At 50.4% G+C, this 17,707-nt stretch overlaps 4 protein-coding genes across 4 annotated transcripts; 2 read left to right on the top strand and 2 right to left on the bottom strand.

Moving 5' to 3' along the window:
- Positions 1–859: 859 nt before the first annotated feature.
- On the bottom strand, positions 860–3,277 carry Aspvir_009838 (uncharacterized protein; the record flags this gene model as incomplete). The annotated part of the gene is made up of 1 exon (XM_043272976.1): positions 860–3,277. One exon carries the CDS (start codon positions 3,275–3,277, stop codon positions 860–862), a length of 2,418 nt encoding a protein of 805 aa, XP_043128911.1.
- An 840-nt stretch (positions 3,278–4,117) lies between these two features.
- Aspvir_009839 (uncharacterized protein) lies at positions 4,118–4,434 on the top strand (the record flags this gene model as incomplete). The annotated part of the gene is made up of 2 exons (XM_043272977.1): positions 4,118–4,164; positions 4,239–4,434. 2 exons carry the CDS (start codon positions 4,118–4,120, stop codon positions 4,432–4,434), a joined length of 243 nt encoding a protein of 80 aa, XP_043128912.1.
- Positions 4,435–4,720: 286 nt separating this feature from the next.
- Aspvir_009840 (ion transporter) lies at positions 4,721–8,140 on the bottom strand (the record flags this gene model as incomplete). Its single annotated transcript, XM_043272978.1, has 2 exons — positions 4,721–7,785; positions 7,861–8,140. The coding sequence occupies 2 exons, from the start codon at positions 8,138–8,140 to the stop codon at positions 4,721–4,723; spliced, it is 3,345 nt and encodes a 1,114-aa protein (XP_043128913.1).
- Positions 8,141–10,181: 2,041 nt separating this feature from the next.
- Positions 10,182–17,073, top strand: Aspvir_009841 (bifunctional carbamoylphosphate synthetase/aspartate transcarbamylase; the record flags this gene model as incomplete). Its single annotated transcript, XM_043272979.1, has 3 exons — positions 10,182–10,908; positions 10,970–16,956; positions 17,017–17,073. 3 exons carry the CDS (start codon positions 10,182–10,184, stop codon positions 17,071–17,073), a joined length of 6,771 nt encoding a protein of 2,256 aa, XP_043128914.1.
- Between the last annotated feature and the right edge of the window lie 634 nt (positions 17,074–17,707).

Raw genomic sequence — 17,707 nt, forward strand, 5'->3', positions numbered from 1 at the left:
GGCATAACAGAGGAGGTGAGCTAGCTTTTATACTGCATCTGGCAAAGTTGATGCTTTCATCAAGCTGGCCTGTCTTACCAGGGTATAAAGACTCTTGTCTTGCAGTGCGAGATTTCTGAAGAAAGGGATTGAAAAGAATGATGCCAGAGACCCCCAAACGCACAGTGATATCAACTAGAACTGTGCCTTTATCCTGTGCATCACTTACATTTCTTCTTCGAGCGCTGCAAATCCTATGAAGAAGAAAGTGGATACAGAGCACTAAGTCGCATTTCGAAGACAATCATCGAAAACAAAGGACAATGGCATGGCTTCATTGGATATCAAGTCTTGAAGAAATCAAACAGGCACCCCGTTAGTGTCTTACATTGAAGATTACCCTCGCTTGCACATAGGGTACCTCATTCTTTCTTAGCCATTTATTAGCTGAGACAAACCAGGTGCTACTCAGCATGCTAGAGTCAACAAAGATACGAGTAGAAAGGCCATGTGGACAAAGGTGTTTCAAAGAGCATTGTCACCTATACAGCCGACGACAATACCTTTGTTCCTATAGACAACCCAACGGAATTTGTATAAGCTCGAGGAGAGACCCTTTTCTTGATCTGAGACAGAATACATCGAGGATCAAGCGGACTCCTCACTAGAGACACCCGAGACATAATTCATACCATAGTATACTTGCTGAAGGCTTTCTAATATGTTTAGAGGACATGCTCTATGAGTGTAACAATCGAAGGGCTCAATATCATTATCATTATTCATCAATCATAATGCGTTATTGGTGCAACATTCTATTCACCCCAAATCGTCCATCCCAAATAGTGGATTCCAGGCCGCCAAAGCAGATTATCAGCATTCAGGGACGTGAACCAGAGGCATTGTCGTCCACATGCACCTCCTCAAAGTCACTCAAAAGGTCACTATGACTCGGAGAACCCATAACAACGGTGCCGGTAGAGTCACTCGCAGAGTCGAAGTCAAACTCCTCGTCATCGGCCGAGCTCAGATCGATCGAGGTATCGTCGTCAGCACTCTGCCACGAAAATGATACATGGTCGCTGTTCCTTCCACCGTCTTGGGCAATATCGGTATCAATTGACATTAGATCACTCTGATGACTTTCAGTGGCCCTGTGGGAGGCACCCTGAACTGTACTCTCAAACTCTGTGGCCGCGATGCTGGAATGCGACATCACAGAGGAGGCCGTGCTACCTGTATGGATTGCTGGCCCCGGTGTCGAGAAGCCTCCCATCTCAAGTAATGGCACGTCATCATTAGTAAAGACGCCTCCGGATCCGTCATCATTGCCACCAGCCCACAAGGGAAGATATTTGAACTCATTCTCCGTAAGACATGTCAGAGTATCAGTCAATTCGTAGAACATGGTCGAAGACCCAGGGGTGATCATCTGCTTTGCGTAGTCATTTACGTAATGCTGAGCCTGAAGAAAGAAGCTATCCAAGTCAAATTCTATCGTCTCAAGCGGTAGAACCAAATCAATCCCTGGGAGGTTCTGTAGTTGGGGTGCGCTGTATATAGAGAACTCGGATCTGGAGCCATTTTCCGTCATTCGGGGCCGGCTCGTATCCCAATCGAAGACTCTCCGCACAAACCTTCTGTAGAAAGAATTGAAGTCTACTACTCTGGCTATCAACTCTTTTCGTAATATACCACTGGTCTGCCAGTCCTCTTGCTCTCTGAATTGTGGAATGCTCTTGGCAAGGGAGGTAATGACGGAAGGCTGATTTGCGGAGAGAATAGCGGACTGGCCATTAAAACTCTCAATGGATAGACTGTACCAAAATGTCCTACTAATTATGCGCTCTGCTGGTGACATCTCTTTGTAAGCGTTTGCGAAATTCGGTGGTGGATAGCCCTCATGGTCGTGCGAGCTGAGGGATGCTTTTCGGTCCCCTCTCTCAGGAACACGGCCCGTTAGTGGCCTCAATAAGGTGCATCTCACAAAATCTTTCAGAGCAGTAAGAAGCTGAGACTTGGCTTTCTCTTCTTGGGAGGATCTTGGTTGGTAATTGTGAACTCTTTGAAACTCGAATAAATCATGGAGCCATGCCATGCTAGCCCCCATCAAGTGAACGAAACGATTTATAACATGATCCAGGAAGCTCTTACTTGCGTACTCAATACGCTGGAGCTCGGTGTCATCTAGCGACTCACGGAGGCGTCCGTGCCATGTCACCCGAGGCCTCTCCAAGCGGGCCGCTTCGCCCCCGTTAGCCAGCAGAAGTAGGGCCTCCTCCCCTACAAGGATAGAGAAGGTGTCCCGACAGAGGGAGGCGCACTGGATTCCACAAGCTATCCGATAGCTGATCTCCGGGTGGATCTCAAGGAATCGGACGTTGGTGGACTCGTAAAACCAGGAAAGAATGAGGTCGCATATCTTCGGTGCCGTGGCGATATCATACAGCTTCGCCAGGGCGAAAAAGGTCCAAAGCTTGCAAGGAGTGTCAAGCTGAGGATGGAAGTCCTCCAGAGCCTGCAAGACCTGCTCAATACCTGCATGATGACGAGAAGCAGAGTAGTCCAGCGGTAGTCCAAGCTTCTCGCGTTCTGCTTCAAAAACCGAAGCCACGGGCGATTTGGTAGCCTTGTTTCCCACCTCACCTTCCTGGTGGCTCTCAGCCTGTTCATTAGTCTCAAGATTTTGCGCGACTGAATCGTTCGACTCCTGGGACGGCTGTCCGCCGACACCTTTGTGTGTATTTGTATCCAACGCCTCACCCTCTTCCTGCCCCCCGACGCACGAGATAGGGAGGCACCATCGTTTCTGACAGCGGGACCATGTCCTGATACCAAGTGGGCAAGAAAGCTCCGTGATGGTGATGACGGCATCTTCTCCTTCTGTCGGAGGAGTCAGATCTATAGCATACTTGAGCCCGTTTGTAAGCCCGTCAGTGAGTCCACGGCGCTTGACAATCCGAGCTTGCGTCCTCGGATTGAAGAGCTTCTTGAAGAACGGAGAATTAGTTTGCAAGAGCTTCCGGCTGTGTATGCGGTGCGGGACATATTCCCTTGAGGCAGGTAAAACGGAGTTGGTCGACGATCGTGGCGGTGAATCGATGAATACAAGAGTGTCTGCGTTGTCTAGAAGAAGCAGCGGCGGGCAGGGCTCAGGAGCGTTTCTGATCTCGGTCATTGGGGGTGTTGGACGAATGGGGATGTAGGTGGCTCCAGAAGGAAATCGTGGCCACTGCCACTCCTTAAAGTTAGACGAAGCCCCCTCAGCTCGTTCAGTAGTAGAGGAGTCCATATCCATACAGCGGAGACGCTATCCTCCGGTGCTAGCGTCAAGCACCCTCAGTTTGTAAACCGTCGCTGTATACCAGGGGTAGGTGGGAGGAGAACAGAACGAGGATGATGGAACCTCTGAGTCATGGACGAGGAACAATGCTTAAAACGTGATTAGATGTCCAGAAACCCCGAAAGAGATCACTAGACGATTTCAAACGGAAGAAAAAAAAATATTATTAAGATCAGATGTCGAGTCAGCCTCATCCCTGTCGTGTGTAATGAGCTGACTACGTGTGACCACTACTGCACCTGATGGGAAAACGCATGTGCTTCCCTGTAGGCTTCCGTCTGCTTTTTATCGCGCACACTTGGGCTATGATGAGAAGAAAGATATGCCGCAACAGTGAAGTTTAAACCGGTACTGTGCTATTTGGCCATATTACTAAATGGTGTTGATGGATCAAGTAAGAGTCTTGCTACGTCGCTTTTCCATGTTAAAGAGGATTATTGTGAAGCATTGAGATCCCGCCTACCTACACTTTCTCTACCACAGGAAACACCCCCCAAGAAAGATACAGGCAGTAGTAAGCTAGAAGTACAAATATACAAGTAAATCAATGGTCGATCCATGGTACATATCCGAGTGTCCCTGGTTCCTGGTTCAAGCTTCAACGTGACGTCAAATCATCGCAAAGATATAGTATCATTGGCAGGTCATTAGCCACAGAGGACTACAACAGATGTTTCTGGACATATACTACAGCCCTCAGACCATAGATTCGATCAAGAAACCTCACGACTAGACCAACCAAACTACCGCCAAAAAAAAAAAACCGTTTCCACATCGGCATCAAGCGAACAAGCAATGGCAAAAGATGGACCCTTGACGCATGGCCACAAAGGAGCTGTCCAGTACGTCATATTATGCAAGCTCTTACTGTATACCAGACGGCTATCTGACTTTCATTCCCGTCTTGCTTTGACAGGTCCCGAAATTTCGCCTTGGCGAGCATGTTCGGCGTTATAACTGGGGCGTGGCTGATGTTCCGTGCGCTTGCGCCCAAGCATGGGAGAGCTCTGGTTTCCGACGAGGAGCGGGCGGCTATGCAAGGTGGTCACGGCGACAAGTTCCCTGAGGGGAACAGGAGGGGGTTCGTGCCTGAGGATATAAGGAAGAAATAGGGTTGATCCTGGATGCTTGCTTCTGAGAGGCTCACGAGCGACTTCCAGGAACATGGTACTGTTAGTTTGGGCGGATCAGGCCTAATGGAAGTCTGGTGAAGTAAAAACAACAGGTCATTTCATGATTCTGGCTCATTATAGAAGGTATCAATTGCAGACTGATGTAAATGATATGAGACAGCCACTCGGTGATAGACACAACAAGCCAAAAAGGAGATTCACGTCATTACTGCTCGCTTACGAGCCTGTGGTAGAAAGGAAATCATGAGCGCGTAGTATCATTATGTCATATAGTCTCGTGGTCAAATGAGTCCTTGGCTGATGCGTCGGACTGCATCTCCTCGCTGCTATTCTTGCTTTTGCGGGACCCTTGTGCCTTTTTCTTCGAATCCCTGCTCTCCATACGTTTCTTCTTGTCTCTTTGGGCGCTTCTCATCTCGTCAGGTCGACTCTGGCTTCGACTGGACTCGCCCCGCCGGAGATCTTTAACTTCTTTCAACATCTCGCGGAATCCCTCTTCAATATTGTTCATGCGAGCCAGGACAAGCTTGCTGAGCATGTCTTGATTGCTACTAGAGCTGTCAGGTCGGGGGATGCCACCCGCGGCGTATGCCATTTGCGTCGTGAAGCTTGCAGGCAAAGCAGCCAAGAATCCATTTGCAATTGCCCTATTGTCGCCCAGGTCAGAGCCCAGCCCATATAGATGGGATGCATGACGGCGACCCCGGTATTGCGACTCGGTTGGTAAGAAGCCGCCCAAGTCAGGTACAGACATGGGATTTGACCTGGGCAAAGCCACGTTTTGAGAAACTCCAACATCCAAACTATGTCTTCTTTGCATCCATTTGTCTACAGAAGTTGCGGTGGCCGCATCATCCCCTGGCGAAGGTGTCTCCGCTCTGGGTCTGATGGGAACAGGAGAAACGTCGGTTTCTTCGTCGTTGCTGACCGAGGGAACAGGGTTGTAAAGCATTGTGGCCGCGGAGTAATTCCGCTTGTGAAACTTGGGCCGCCGAGAAGGACTGTTTTTGCGTGATTTGACTCTCGCTGTGGAGGGCCGGGAGCTGTAGAACTTCGGTGTTGCTTTACCTGGACTCACACCGCCGTTTCTCTCAGAGCTTGAAGAATTCGAACGACGTACTTCTGTATCATCGCTGGTTAACTCATCGTCGCCTTCAATGTCCGTGTGCCGAGAAAGCTGCCGTATCCTGGCCGGAGACATATTGACTCTCTCACGACGCGGCGTGGCAGGCGAGGAGACAATATGACCGACATGCCGTTCAGGATCTGACGTGGCAGAACGGTTGGAATCGGTGAAATCGCGGAGGCTTCCCGTGGTCGTTCCTCGAAAGGGAAATCGAGACCTCCTGGGTGGTCTCTCCAATCGATCCACTTCATCCGAGTCCTGCTCATCGGGAGGATGTACAGGCCCAGACCCCATAGCTTGCATCCAATTGCTAACAATATTATTGCTCTTTCTCTGTTGCATCAGCCTCGGCGGACGCCGATTTGTCTCCTCCAAAGGATTCCGGAAAACTTCCTCAAGAGCGCGGTCTTTCTGATAGGTTGCCACTGATAGCTCTCGTACAAGCCGAGGAGCCTGAGGATTAAATGATTTGAAGCGACCATGACGGGGGCGGCTGCGAGACAAGGCGTCGGGATGAATCGAAGGGTCAATGAGATCAATGGGCTCGCTTACTCTGGGACTGAGGATTGCCTTCTCGTAAAGGCAAATGGTGAAGAGGACCGGAAAATGTGTGATTTTGATGATAGTACGATTGAGTCGGATGAACTGTCTGAAAGGCATGAAATAACGGAGCGGCGTGACCAACCACGCAATGATATTAGTCGGTGCCACGTAAGAGAAAAGCGCATCCGACTTGACCATCGAAATAGTATTGACAGCAAACAAGAATTGATGCTCTTGATTGGCATTCTGAACAATTGCCATGAAAGAATTGGTCAGAACGGTAATAAGGATCGTCACCACGACAAAATGACAGATGAATAGGAAGAGTGTCAGAATGATCTTGCCCAGGATGTTGTAATCGTCCCAGAGCGTCCATGCAGCGGGAGTGAATCCCATCAACATCTGGAAGAGCGCATAAGCAACAGACCCAGGGGTATGCTCCTCAATGTTGCCAAACGATAGAGTGAAGGCGACAAAAAACCCACTACACGTAATGGCGACCAGAAGAAATACTGCAACCAAATCCGAAGCCATTATGCGGAATGCAATAAGCAATTGCGAAAAATATCGGTAGTGATCCAGGACCGAAAAGAGTCGGGGAAAGAGCAGAACCGCATTGGCGGCGAGGATGTCATATGCTCTATCGGCTATTGCGTGATTGTATGGGCTGGGCATCAGAGCACCGTATAGCCGCATGCAATAATAGCAAAAGAGGAGGAATAGAATCCCGAGGTCGAACAGGTTCCAGAAGCTCATCAGATATAGACTAAAGCCCTGTTCGTTGAAACCAACGATTTCGTCAAGCATGAACCCTGCGCTCCAAAACCAGAAGATAAGCTCCAGAGACGAGATATCCACTCGCCGTTGCACCAGAACTGCGAGAAACAAGCCTAGGAGAACAGCAAATGATAGTGTGGATAGAAATTGCCGGTATCGAGGGACCCTAAGCCGGGAGAGCTTGAAGAGAGAGGCGTCTCTTGGATCGTAAAGCGTCACTGACCGTCGTGACCTGGAGACCAGCTGCGCTGAACTGTGGGATGCTGCGTGAGCAGTGCCGTATGCGGGGCCTCCATCCCGTTGTGCTGCCGTTGGAGTACGATGAAGGTTATCGGCAGCTGAATGGAAGACTACTGTACCAGCCCAAATTGCTTCTAGCTGCTGTACCACTACAGGATGAGCTAAGAACCGTTTCGCCTGAGCGCGAATAGCAACCTCGAGGCAGGAAATACGGGCAACGCCTGGCAGTGGTTTGTTGCCGGTGCCAGGATACTTGCCCGACGTTTCTTGGAAGCCTTGAGCCACCGGTGACGTCTGGCCTTGCAGGGGATAAAACTCGTAAGAAAGCGCATCAATCAACTCCCTGGTCGAGTATTCCCGCAGAAGCTTGATCGCAAGAAGCTCGCTCACCATGGCTCTTGTCTGGGACGCACCACTGTTTCCAGGATTCATGTGAATTTCCTTATTGAACTGCAGGCAGTTTGCCATCAGGGCGTATAATGTTCCACGTGAGAAGTGTAATGCTATAATCTTCTGCTGGATCGGCTTCACCAGAAACTGTGAGATCTGGGGAGAGCGCAATTGGTCCCATGTCAGCGTGGTTTCGCATTGGGACTCGATCAACAGCCGAACCGCATGAGTAATATCATAGACCGGAAGAGCATCTGTTCAAAAGCGGACCCATATTTAGTCCTTGTATTATATAAAACCTGAAAAATCCCAGGAAGAGATGACCATACCTAGATGCGAAGCAGAGAATATGGGAAGAAGAGGAGTCGACTCGACCGGACAATCTTCTTCCTCCTGATCCGCGTCCTCACCAAGATCATCTGCATGTTCATAGTCCTCGTCGTCAAGCAGTGCGCCATGAGTCTCATTGTGTCTCATCTCAGGATTTGCATGTTGAGCCTCATCCCGGCGAAAAGGCCAAGGACCTTCTCGAGTCGTGTAAGGGGATGAAAATGGGGAACGTTCCGCGTAAACTCTTCGTTTCTTCGGGCGGAGAAGAGAGGCAAGCATTATTTCTAAAGCAGATTCCGAAATTCCAGGGGTTGACCAATTGAGCGATAACAACGATTCATGGCATCCCGGTTGGCGAACGCAGCGTAGCGTGAGCGGCGCGTTTTCCTGTCAAGCTAAGGAGAGGGGAGTTGTGGGGGAAAGGATGAAACAAAGGCCGTAAATGATGAACATTAGATGATTAGGACAGGAAGCAAGGGTCCGCGAGATTAGAAAAGAGAGCTTGTTTGAGGGCTCAAAAGCCTCAATTAAAGCAACTGAAGGCTGCAAAGCGAAAAAAAAAAACAAGAATGTCGAGGCTCGAGAGGGTTGGCTGGATTTAGATAATTCACGCAGTGCACATGCGCCTGCTGCAGTGGGTGGGGGGAAGATCTACCCATGCATGCAGTGATAGTATTAGGTATCCCGTTTGTTGCAGATCTAGAGCAGCAAACCTATCTCTCCCCAGTCATGGCTATGCTCATAGGGTCATAGCCATCTTCTCTCCATACAGCATGGACTCAAGAAGGTTCCTAAGTCCTAAGAGTACTACGACTAGGTAGACTAGGTCTGCAGAGCAAGTATTGACTACTGAATATTGATTAAATAATTCAGCAAGTTTTGTAGGGGACAGTGGGGACTGCAGGAGGTTTAGTCTAGGCTAGTAGAGCTCTGATTCTGGGCTGGCCCGGAACTATGGTTGGGCTTACCGGGGTACTTCATACTCAAAAGATACTTAACTATCTGCCATATTATCATACAGAGTACCTAGGGTAGGGAATGCTTCTGTGCCCCAAGTTCCGATTTTCAAGTGAGGGGTGAGACAGAGCGTGGTCACACATGTCAAGAGCTCCTCGTGCAACTCAGAGAAACGGTGTAAGAAAACAAATGCGCGAGCATCTACAGTTCTTGAATGACATGATAATGCGGATTAATGCTTGCTCAGATTTAGTTACTTTTTAAGGAAATGTGTAAACGATAGGGTTTTCCAAGAGTACTCGAGTACCTTGCTCAAAAGCTCGATACCTCCTCCGTTGGTACATATTGCGTTCAACTAAAAACCCAGATTTCCTATGACGAAACCGAAGACGAAAAACAGTACCCAGGCCGCTGATATGGGGCTAGGAGTGGAAGCGCCCCCCACCCCTGGTTTATTACTGGCTTGGTGAAATCCCTGCCTTGGGTGCTTCGTATTTACAGAGCCGCGACTCTGGTGAGAAAGAACTCACCAGACAGAACACCTGATTAAAAGGTAAACTTTTTGTATGAGTTCATGTACTGTCTATGCAATCAGTTGGCTTGTAACCAATATCGAAGCTACCTATTTGCGTCTGTCCTCAACTGATGTACGGAGCAGTCATGAGAGACAAGGTGTTGGAAAAGGCTCACCGCCTGCAACCTTTTCTTGCTCTGGTCCAAGGTCTCAAAGAGGCAACTAACCGAATCTGGGTAGTGAGTGGCGAGGGATAGATTGGAAAGCCTGCCATATCTAGTTTGCGTCTGCCAAGGGTGGCATGGAAAATTAACCGGAAAAAAAAAGGTAGTTACACAGTTTCGCTTGTTTTTTGCTCTCAATACTACCTAGATATTGTATAAATGATCAATTGATTGTCGTTGATTGTCGAGAATCGAGAAACAACTCATAATTTATTCTTGCGTATGTAGATATATTGGTGTACTGTGGGATCGAGTATCATCTTCATCGAATTCAGCAGCACCATTCCGAGGGGCGAGCGATGGAACTTGGAAGAGAGGAAAAAAAAGTCTGCGGGCGGTAAAGACCAGCAGAATCACCTCGATCCCGGATCGGTCAAGACAATCAGTCCAATGAGAGAGCTTCTTGAGCACCCCATACACAAAATTTTATTCTGCGGTTCGCACGAGAATTCTTTCTCCTCTTCTTCTATTATTMCTCTTCCTGTGCTGAAGCAGTAGAGAAACACTCCTCCTCCTCTATTCTTACCATCAAGAAGAGTCTTGGAGGCTGCTGATGCTACGGTAGAGTGAAAACCCTGCCAATTTGTCCCCGAGAGGACCTTTTCCTCCCCCATCAGATACCGCAATGCCACAGTCCGCCGGCCACGACGAGGTCGCTCTCCCCTCCAGCCCTTTGTCTGGAGGGGCCGTGTCCTACAATCAGATCAACAAGGAACTGCAGCCACTCCCATCAATGGAGTCAGGAAATGGAGCCGTGATTCCGCCTGCTTCTGCCCGAGTAAGAGGCAGCAGCGGCAAGATGTTCGCACTCGAACTCGAGGATGGCACAGTCTACCAGGGCTACAGCTTTGGTGCTGAGAAGAGTGTGGCAGGAGAGTTGGTTTTCCAGACCGGTATGGTGGGATACCCAGAGTCGATCACTGATCCCTCCTACCGCGGTCAGATCCTGGTGATCACTTTCCCTCTGGTGGGCAACTACGGTGTGCCCTCCCGTGAGACCGTGGACGAGCTTCTGAAGACATTGCCCAAATACTTCGAGTCTACAGAGATCCACGTTGCGGCTCTCGTTGTTGCAACATACGCCGGAGAGGATTATTCTCACTTCCTCGCTGAGTCGTCCCTCGGACAATGGCTGAAGGAGCAGGGCGTCCCCGCCATGCACGGTGTGGACACCCGTGCTCTGACCAAGCGCATCCGTGAGAAGGGTAGCATGCTCGGCCGCATGATGCTTTCAAAATCTGAAGTCGCCGATGGCGTCGTGGAGGTGACTCCGGGCGACAAAGACAGCTGGAGGTCATCCTTCGAACAGATCGAATGGGTAGACCCCAACAAGAAGAACCTCGTGAGCGAAGGTAGGTTTTTGACAATCGGAAATGCACTTTTGAAAGGTTCGATATCTGACATAATCCTCAGTTTCGATCCGTGAGCCTCGCCTTTTCACCCCCCCAGAGAATGTCGCCCTCAAACACCCATCTGGCCGCCCAGTTCGCGTCCTTTGCTTGGACGTTGGTATGAAATTCAACCAGTTGCGTTGCTTGCTTGCTCGTGGTGTTGAGGTTCTCGTTGTACCGTGGGACTACGATTTCCCCAAGCTTGCCGGCAAGGACTACGATGGTCTGTTCGTGTCGAACGGTCCCGGTGACCCAGCGATGCTCTCTGAAACTGTGAACAATCTATCCAAGACCCTGGAGGAGGGCAGGACTCCTGTCTTTGGTATTTGCTTGGGTCACCAGTTGATTGCTCGTTCCGTTGGTGCCCAGACGCTCAAGATGAAGTTCGGTAACCGCGGTCACAACATCCCCTGTACCAGCATGCTGTCGGGCAAGTGCCACATCACCTCCCAGAACCACGGTTACGCTGTTGATTCCTCGACTCTGCCCGAGGGCTGGGAGGAGCTTTTCGTCAACGCAAACGATGGCAGCAACGAGGGTATCAGGCATGTGAGCCGCCCTTTCTTCAGTGTGCAATTCCATCCCGAAAGCACTCCTGGTCCCCGGGACACTGAGTATCTCTTCGATGTGTTCATCAACACTATCAAGGACACTCTTGCCTCTTCTGAAGCTCTTCTGAAGCCTGTCTCTTTCCCTGGTGGAACAAAGGCCGAGAACATCAAGACATCGCCACGTGTCTCTGTCAAGAAGGTTCTGATCCTCGGAAGTGGTGGCCTCAGCATTGGTCAAGCTGGAGAATTCGACTACTCTGGTAGTCAGGCTATCAAGGCCTTGAAGGAAGAAGGAATCTACACTATCCTCATCAACCCCAATATTGCCACTATCCAGACTTCCAAGGGTCTTGCGGATAAGGTTTACTTCCTTCCCGTCAACGCGGATTTTGTGCGCAAGGTCATCAAGCACGAGCGCCCTGATGCCATCTATGTCACATTTGGTGGCCAGACCGCCCTCCAAGTCGGTATCCAGCTCAAGGATGAGTTCGAATCTCTTGGTGTCAAGGTCCTTGGTACGCCCATTGACACCATCATCACAACCGAGGACCGTGAGTTCTTTGCGCGAAGCATGGAGTCCATCAACGAGAAGTGCGCCAAGTCTGCGTCTGCCTCCAACTTGGAGGAGGCTCTCAGAGTCGTTGAGGATATCGGATTCCCCGTCATCGTCCGTGCTGCCTATGCGCTCGGAGGTCTTGGCAGTGGTTTCGCTGATGACATGGATCAGTTGAGGGAGCTGTGTGCGAAGGCTTTCGCCGTCAGTCCCCAGGTTCTGATCGAAAAGAGTATGAAGGGCTGGAAGGAAATTGAGTACGAGGTAGTCCGTGATTGCCAGGACAACTGCATCACTGTCTGCAACATGGAGAACTTTGATCCACTCGGTATTCACACTGGTGACTCTATTGTCGTTGCTCCTTCGCAGACTCTGTCTGATGAGGATTACAACATGCTGCGTACTACCGCCGTCAATGTCATTCGCCATCTGGGTGTTGTCGGAGAGTGCAACATTCAATATGCTTTGAACCCCTTCTCAAAGGAGTACTGCATCATCGAGGTCAATGCTCGTCTGTCCAGATCTTCTGCCCTTGCTTCCAAGGCCACCGGTTACCCTCTTGCCTTCATCGCCGCTAAGCTTGGTCTGGGCATTCCTCTCAACGAGATCAAGAACTCTGTCACTAAGGTCACATGTGCCTGCTTCGAGCCATCACTTGACTACTGTGTGGTGAAGATTCCCCGTTGGGATCTCAAGAAATTCACCCGTGTGTCGACCCAACTTGGCTCTTCGATGAAGAGTGTTGGTGAAGTTATGGCCATTGGGCGTACCTTTGAGGAAGCGATTCAGAAAGCCATTCGCTCCGTCGACTTCCACAACCTAGGGTTCAATGAAACCAACGCACTGATGTCTATCGATCAAGAGCTCCAGACACCTTCCGATCAACGTCTATTCGCCATTGCCAATGCCATGGCTGCTGGCTACAGCGTCGATGACATCTGGAAGCTTACTAGGATTGATAAGTGGTTCCTCGCCAGACTCAAGCGCTTGAGTGACTTTGGCAAGCTCATCAGCACCTACAATGCAGCTACTGTTCCTCGACCTCTTCTGCGCGAGGCCAAGCAGCTCGGTTTCTCCGATCGCCAACTCGCCAAGTTCCTGAGTTCGAACGAGCTCTCCGTCCGGCGGCTACGTGTTGAAGCTGGCATTGTCCCCATTGTCAAACAGATTGACACGGTCGCTGCTGAATTCCCTTCAGTGACCAACTACTTGTACCTCACATACAATGCATCTTCTCATGATGTTGCTTTCGACGATAATGGTATCATGGTCTTGGGCTCTGGTGTCTACAGAATCGGTTCCTCTGTTGAGTTCGACTGGTGTTCTGTGCGTACCATTCGGACCCTCCGTCAGCAGGGCCACAAGACTGTCATGGTCAACTATAACCCTGAAACTGTCAGTACCGATTACGATGAGGCTGATCGGTTGTACTTCGAAAATATCAACCTTGAGACTGTTCTGGACATTTACCAGCTGGAGTCCTCTAGTGGCGTGGTCATTTCGATGGGCGGTCAAACCCCGAACAACATCGCCCTGCCCCTCCACAGGCTCAATGTCAAGATTCTGGGTACCTCTCCTGAGATGATTGACAGCGCGGAGAATCGTTACAAGTTCTCTCGCATGCTTGACCGTATCGGCGTTGATCAACCTGCCTGGAAGGAACTTACCAGCATCGAGGAGGCCACAGGATTCTGCGACAAGGTCGGCTACCCAGTGCTTGTCCGGCCCTCCTACGTGCTTTCGGGAGCTGCCATGAACACCGTCTATTCCGAGCACGATCTTGCTACCTATCTCAACCAGGCGGCTGATGTTTCACGCGAACACCCCGTCGTTATCACCAAGTACATCGAAAACGCCAAAGAGATTGAGATGGATGCCGTCGCTCATAACGGTGTCATGGTCGGACATTTCATCTCTGAGCATGTTGAGAATGCTGGTGTCCACTCTGGAGATGCGACCCTGATCTTGCCCCCTCAGGATCTTGACCCTGAGACCGTTCGACGTATCGAAGAGGCTACTGCTAAGATCGGAAACGCTCTGAATGTCACTGGTCCATTCAACATTCAATTCATTGCCAAAGACAACGATATCAAGGTCATTGAGTGCAATGTCAGAGCTTCTCGTTCATTCCCCTTCGTGTCGAAGGTCATGGGCGTCGACCTGATTGAGATGGCTACCAAGGCGATGATTGGCAAGCCCTTCGCTGAGTACCCTCCAGTGACCATCCCCAAAAATTACGTTGGTGTTAAGGTCCCTCAGTTCTCTTTCTCTCGTCTCTCCGGTGCCGACCCAGTTCTGGGCGTTGAGATGGCTTCTACCGGAGAAGTTGCTTCCTTTGGTCGCGACAAGTACGAAGCTTACCTCAAGGCTCTGATCTCCACTGGTTTCCGTCTTCCCAAGAAGAACGTCTTGTTCTCGATTGGTTCTTACAAGGAGAAGATGGAGATGCTGCCGTCTATCAAGAAGTTGCACCAGTTGGGATTCAATCTCTTTGCTACATCTGGTACTGCCGACTTCCTGAAGGAGAATGGAGTGCCTGTCAAGTATCTGGAGGTTCTTCCTGGCCAGGAAGATGATCTTAAGTCCGAGTACTCCCTTACTCAGCACTTGGCGAACAACCTCATTGACCTTTACATCAACTTGCCATCCAACAACCGCTTCAGACGTCCTGCGAACTACATGAGTAAAGGTTACCGGACTCGTCGTATGGCCGTCGACTACCAGACCCCTCTGGTCACCAACGTGAAGAACGMCAAGATCTTGATCGAAGCCATCGCCCGCCACTACGCCCTGAACGTGCAGACCATTGATTATCAGACCAGCCATCGCACCATCATCTTGCCAGGCTTGATCAATACAACCGCCTTTGTCCCTGGTCTGGTCACTCCCGGTTCCAATGACTTCGAGCTTGTCACCAAGGCTTCGATTGCTGCTGGTTTCAGCATGATTCGCGTCATGCCCGTGGGTGTCGAGGCTTCTGTCACGGATGCTCGCGCCCTCAGAATTGCCCAACAGAATGCTCAGAAGGCTTCCTACTGTGACTTCAACTTCTCCGTTGTGGCGACTTCTACCAACTCCGAGCAGGTCGGCCAAATCACCGGAGAGGTGGGCGCTCTGTTCATTCCTTTCAACCATCTGTCTGGGAACATCAGCAAGGTCACTACTGTGACAAACCACTTCTCTGTGTGGCCCTCGAACAAACCCATGATCACCGACGCCAAGTCTACTGATCTCGCGTCAATCTTGTTGCTGGCAAGCCTCCACAGCCGCAACATCCACGTCATGAGCGTCACCTCAAAGGAAGATATCAACCTCATCGCTCTCAGCAAGGAGAAGGGTCTGAAGGTCACTTGCGACGTCTCGATCTTCTGTCTTTTCCTCTCTAGAGAAGATGTCCCTGACTGCAACTTCTTGCCGTCTGCTGAGGACCAGAAGGCCCTGTGGGAGCACATGAGCACCATTGATGTTTTCTCCATCGGCAGTATCCCCTTCCAGCTTGCTGGTAAGCAGGCCTCTCCGGTTTCTGGTATTGCCGAGTCGTTGCCATTGCTCTTCACCGCTGTGTCAGAGGGTCGCCTAACCGTTGAGGATATTGTTTCTCGCCTTTATGAAAACCCCAAGAAGATCTTCGAGCTTCATGACCAAGCCGACAGTTCTGTCGAGATCGAAGTTGATCGCCCATACCTCTTCCAGAGCCCGTACTGGTCTCCCTTCAATGGCAAGAGCTTGCGGGGTGGTGTCCAACGGGTTACCTTCCAGGGCAAGACCTCTTGCCTCGATGGTGAAGTGACTCGGGATGCTCCCAAGGGAACAGATATGTCTGGCCATCGTATCGTTCCTGCGTCTCCATCTGTCAAGGCTATGTCTCCCATGGTCCAGGCTCGCCCGGAGAGTTCTCTTGACAGAAGACTGTCGATTTCTGGAACTCCAGGTCGCTCTTTCAAGCCAAGGCCCGCTGAGTCGGCCGCCAATGAGCTCGGTCCTCCTCTGTACACTCCTGTACAGACTTCCTCCTCCCTGCGCGATTTGCTGTCGCGGTCGACCTTCAGACAGAAACATGTTCTCTCTGTCAACCAGTTCACCCGTGCTGACCTGCACCTGCTCTTCACGGTGGCTCAGGAGATGCGCCTCGGCGTTCAGCGTCAGGGAGTTCTTGACATTCTGAAGGGTCGTGTTCTGACCACTCTCTTCTATGAACCTTCGACCCGCACATCGGCATCCTTTGACGCTGCCATGCAGCGTCTCGGCGGACGGACTATTGCCATCTCCACCGAGCACTCTTCTACCAAGAAGGGTGAGACCTTGCAGGATACCGTCCGCACCCTGGGTTGCTACGGAGATGCCGTTGTTCTGCGTCACCCCGATCCCAGCAGCGCTGAGACAGCTGCTAAATTCTCGCCAGTGCCGGTTATCAACGGAGGAAATGGCAGCGTCGAGCACCCCACTCAGGCATTCCTCGATCTCTTTACCATCCGGGAAGAGCTGGGAACTGTCACTGGCTTGACGATCACCTTCACTGGTGACCTGAGATACGGACGTACCATCCACTCTCTCATCAAGCTGCTCCAGTTCTATGACGTGCGTGTCCAGCTTGTTGCGCCCAAGGATCTTTCTCTTCCCGCGGAAGTGCGTCAGACGGTCGTCGCATCAGGACAGCTGGTGCTCGAGTCTGAGGAGCTGACACCAGAGATCGTTGCGCGCTCCGACGTCCTGTACTGCACTCGTGTGCAGAAGGAGCGGTTCGCTGATCTCGAGCAGTACGAGCGTCTTAAGAACAGCTTCATCATTGACAACGCTCTCATGAAGCACGCCAAGAGCCACATGGTCGTGATGCACCCCCTGCCCAGGAATGCAGAGATCGCCGAGGAGGTTGATTTCGACCAGCGGGCGGCTTACTTCAGACAGGTTAGTGGCCTTTCTTTTTCGTCTCTCAATGTGTCGAGTTGCGCTGACTTATATCTACAGATGAGATATGGCCTCTACTGCCGTATGGCTCTACTTGCGTTGATCCTGGCACCATAGGTCATCTCATGTTCTATATAGGGAAAGAGGGACGCTGATGACTCGTGTGGTCAAGCATTCCATTAATTCTCCTCTTCTTTTTTGTTTTCCCATGTTCTTTCAGCACCTCATGTCATGTCTCAGAAAAGTTATGCAGTGTTTATACACGTAGGCTTCCGCGAGGAATACTAGATATACTCGCCTTATAGATTAGATGAATCTCTCTTATGAACCTCATGATCCCGTTACGTGTTATGTATGTGTTGTATGTTCGGGGTGTATTGTGTGTTTTGTGTTTTGTGTGTTTTGTGTTTTGTGTGTTTTATGTGTGGTGTGTGGTTTATGTGGTGTTTGTTTTCGTTTCCTCTCTTTTGCTTCTCATTTTCTTTTCTTTCGTCGTTCATCTTTTCTTTTTATTTCCTTTTCATCTTTTCCTTTCTACTCGGGCGTGGAATTGGGACGGTCATGGGTTGGGTTTATGGGTTTTGGATTCGATTTCTCTCAGATGGGCAGGGACTTTTTCAAACGGGCGTTTATCGGTCAAGGTTTCTGGGTGGGACAGGACACTGCAAAGCTATCACACAGAGATACCCATTTCATCGATGCATCTCAATCATTCTACATCATTTCAATGAGACTTGACTTCTACTTCATA

The sequence above is a fragment of the Aspergillus viridinutans genome (assembly GCF_018404265.1).
Source record: "Aspergillus viridinutans IFM 47045 DNA, scaffold_9, whole genome shotgun sequence".
In the NCBI taxonomy this organism is placed as follows: Eukaryota; Fungi; Ascomycota; class Eurotiomycetes; order Eurotiales; family Aspergillaceae; genus Aspergillus; species Aspergillus viridinutans.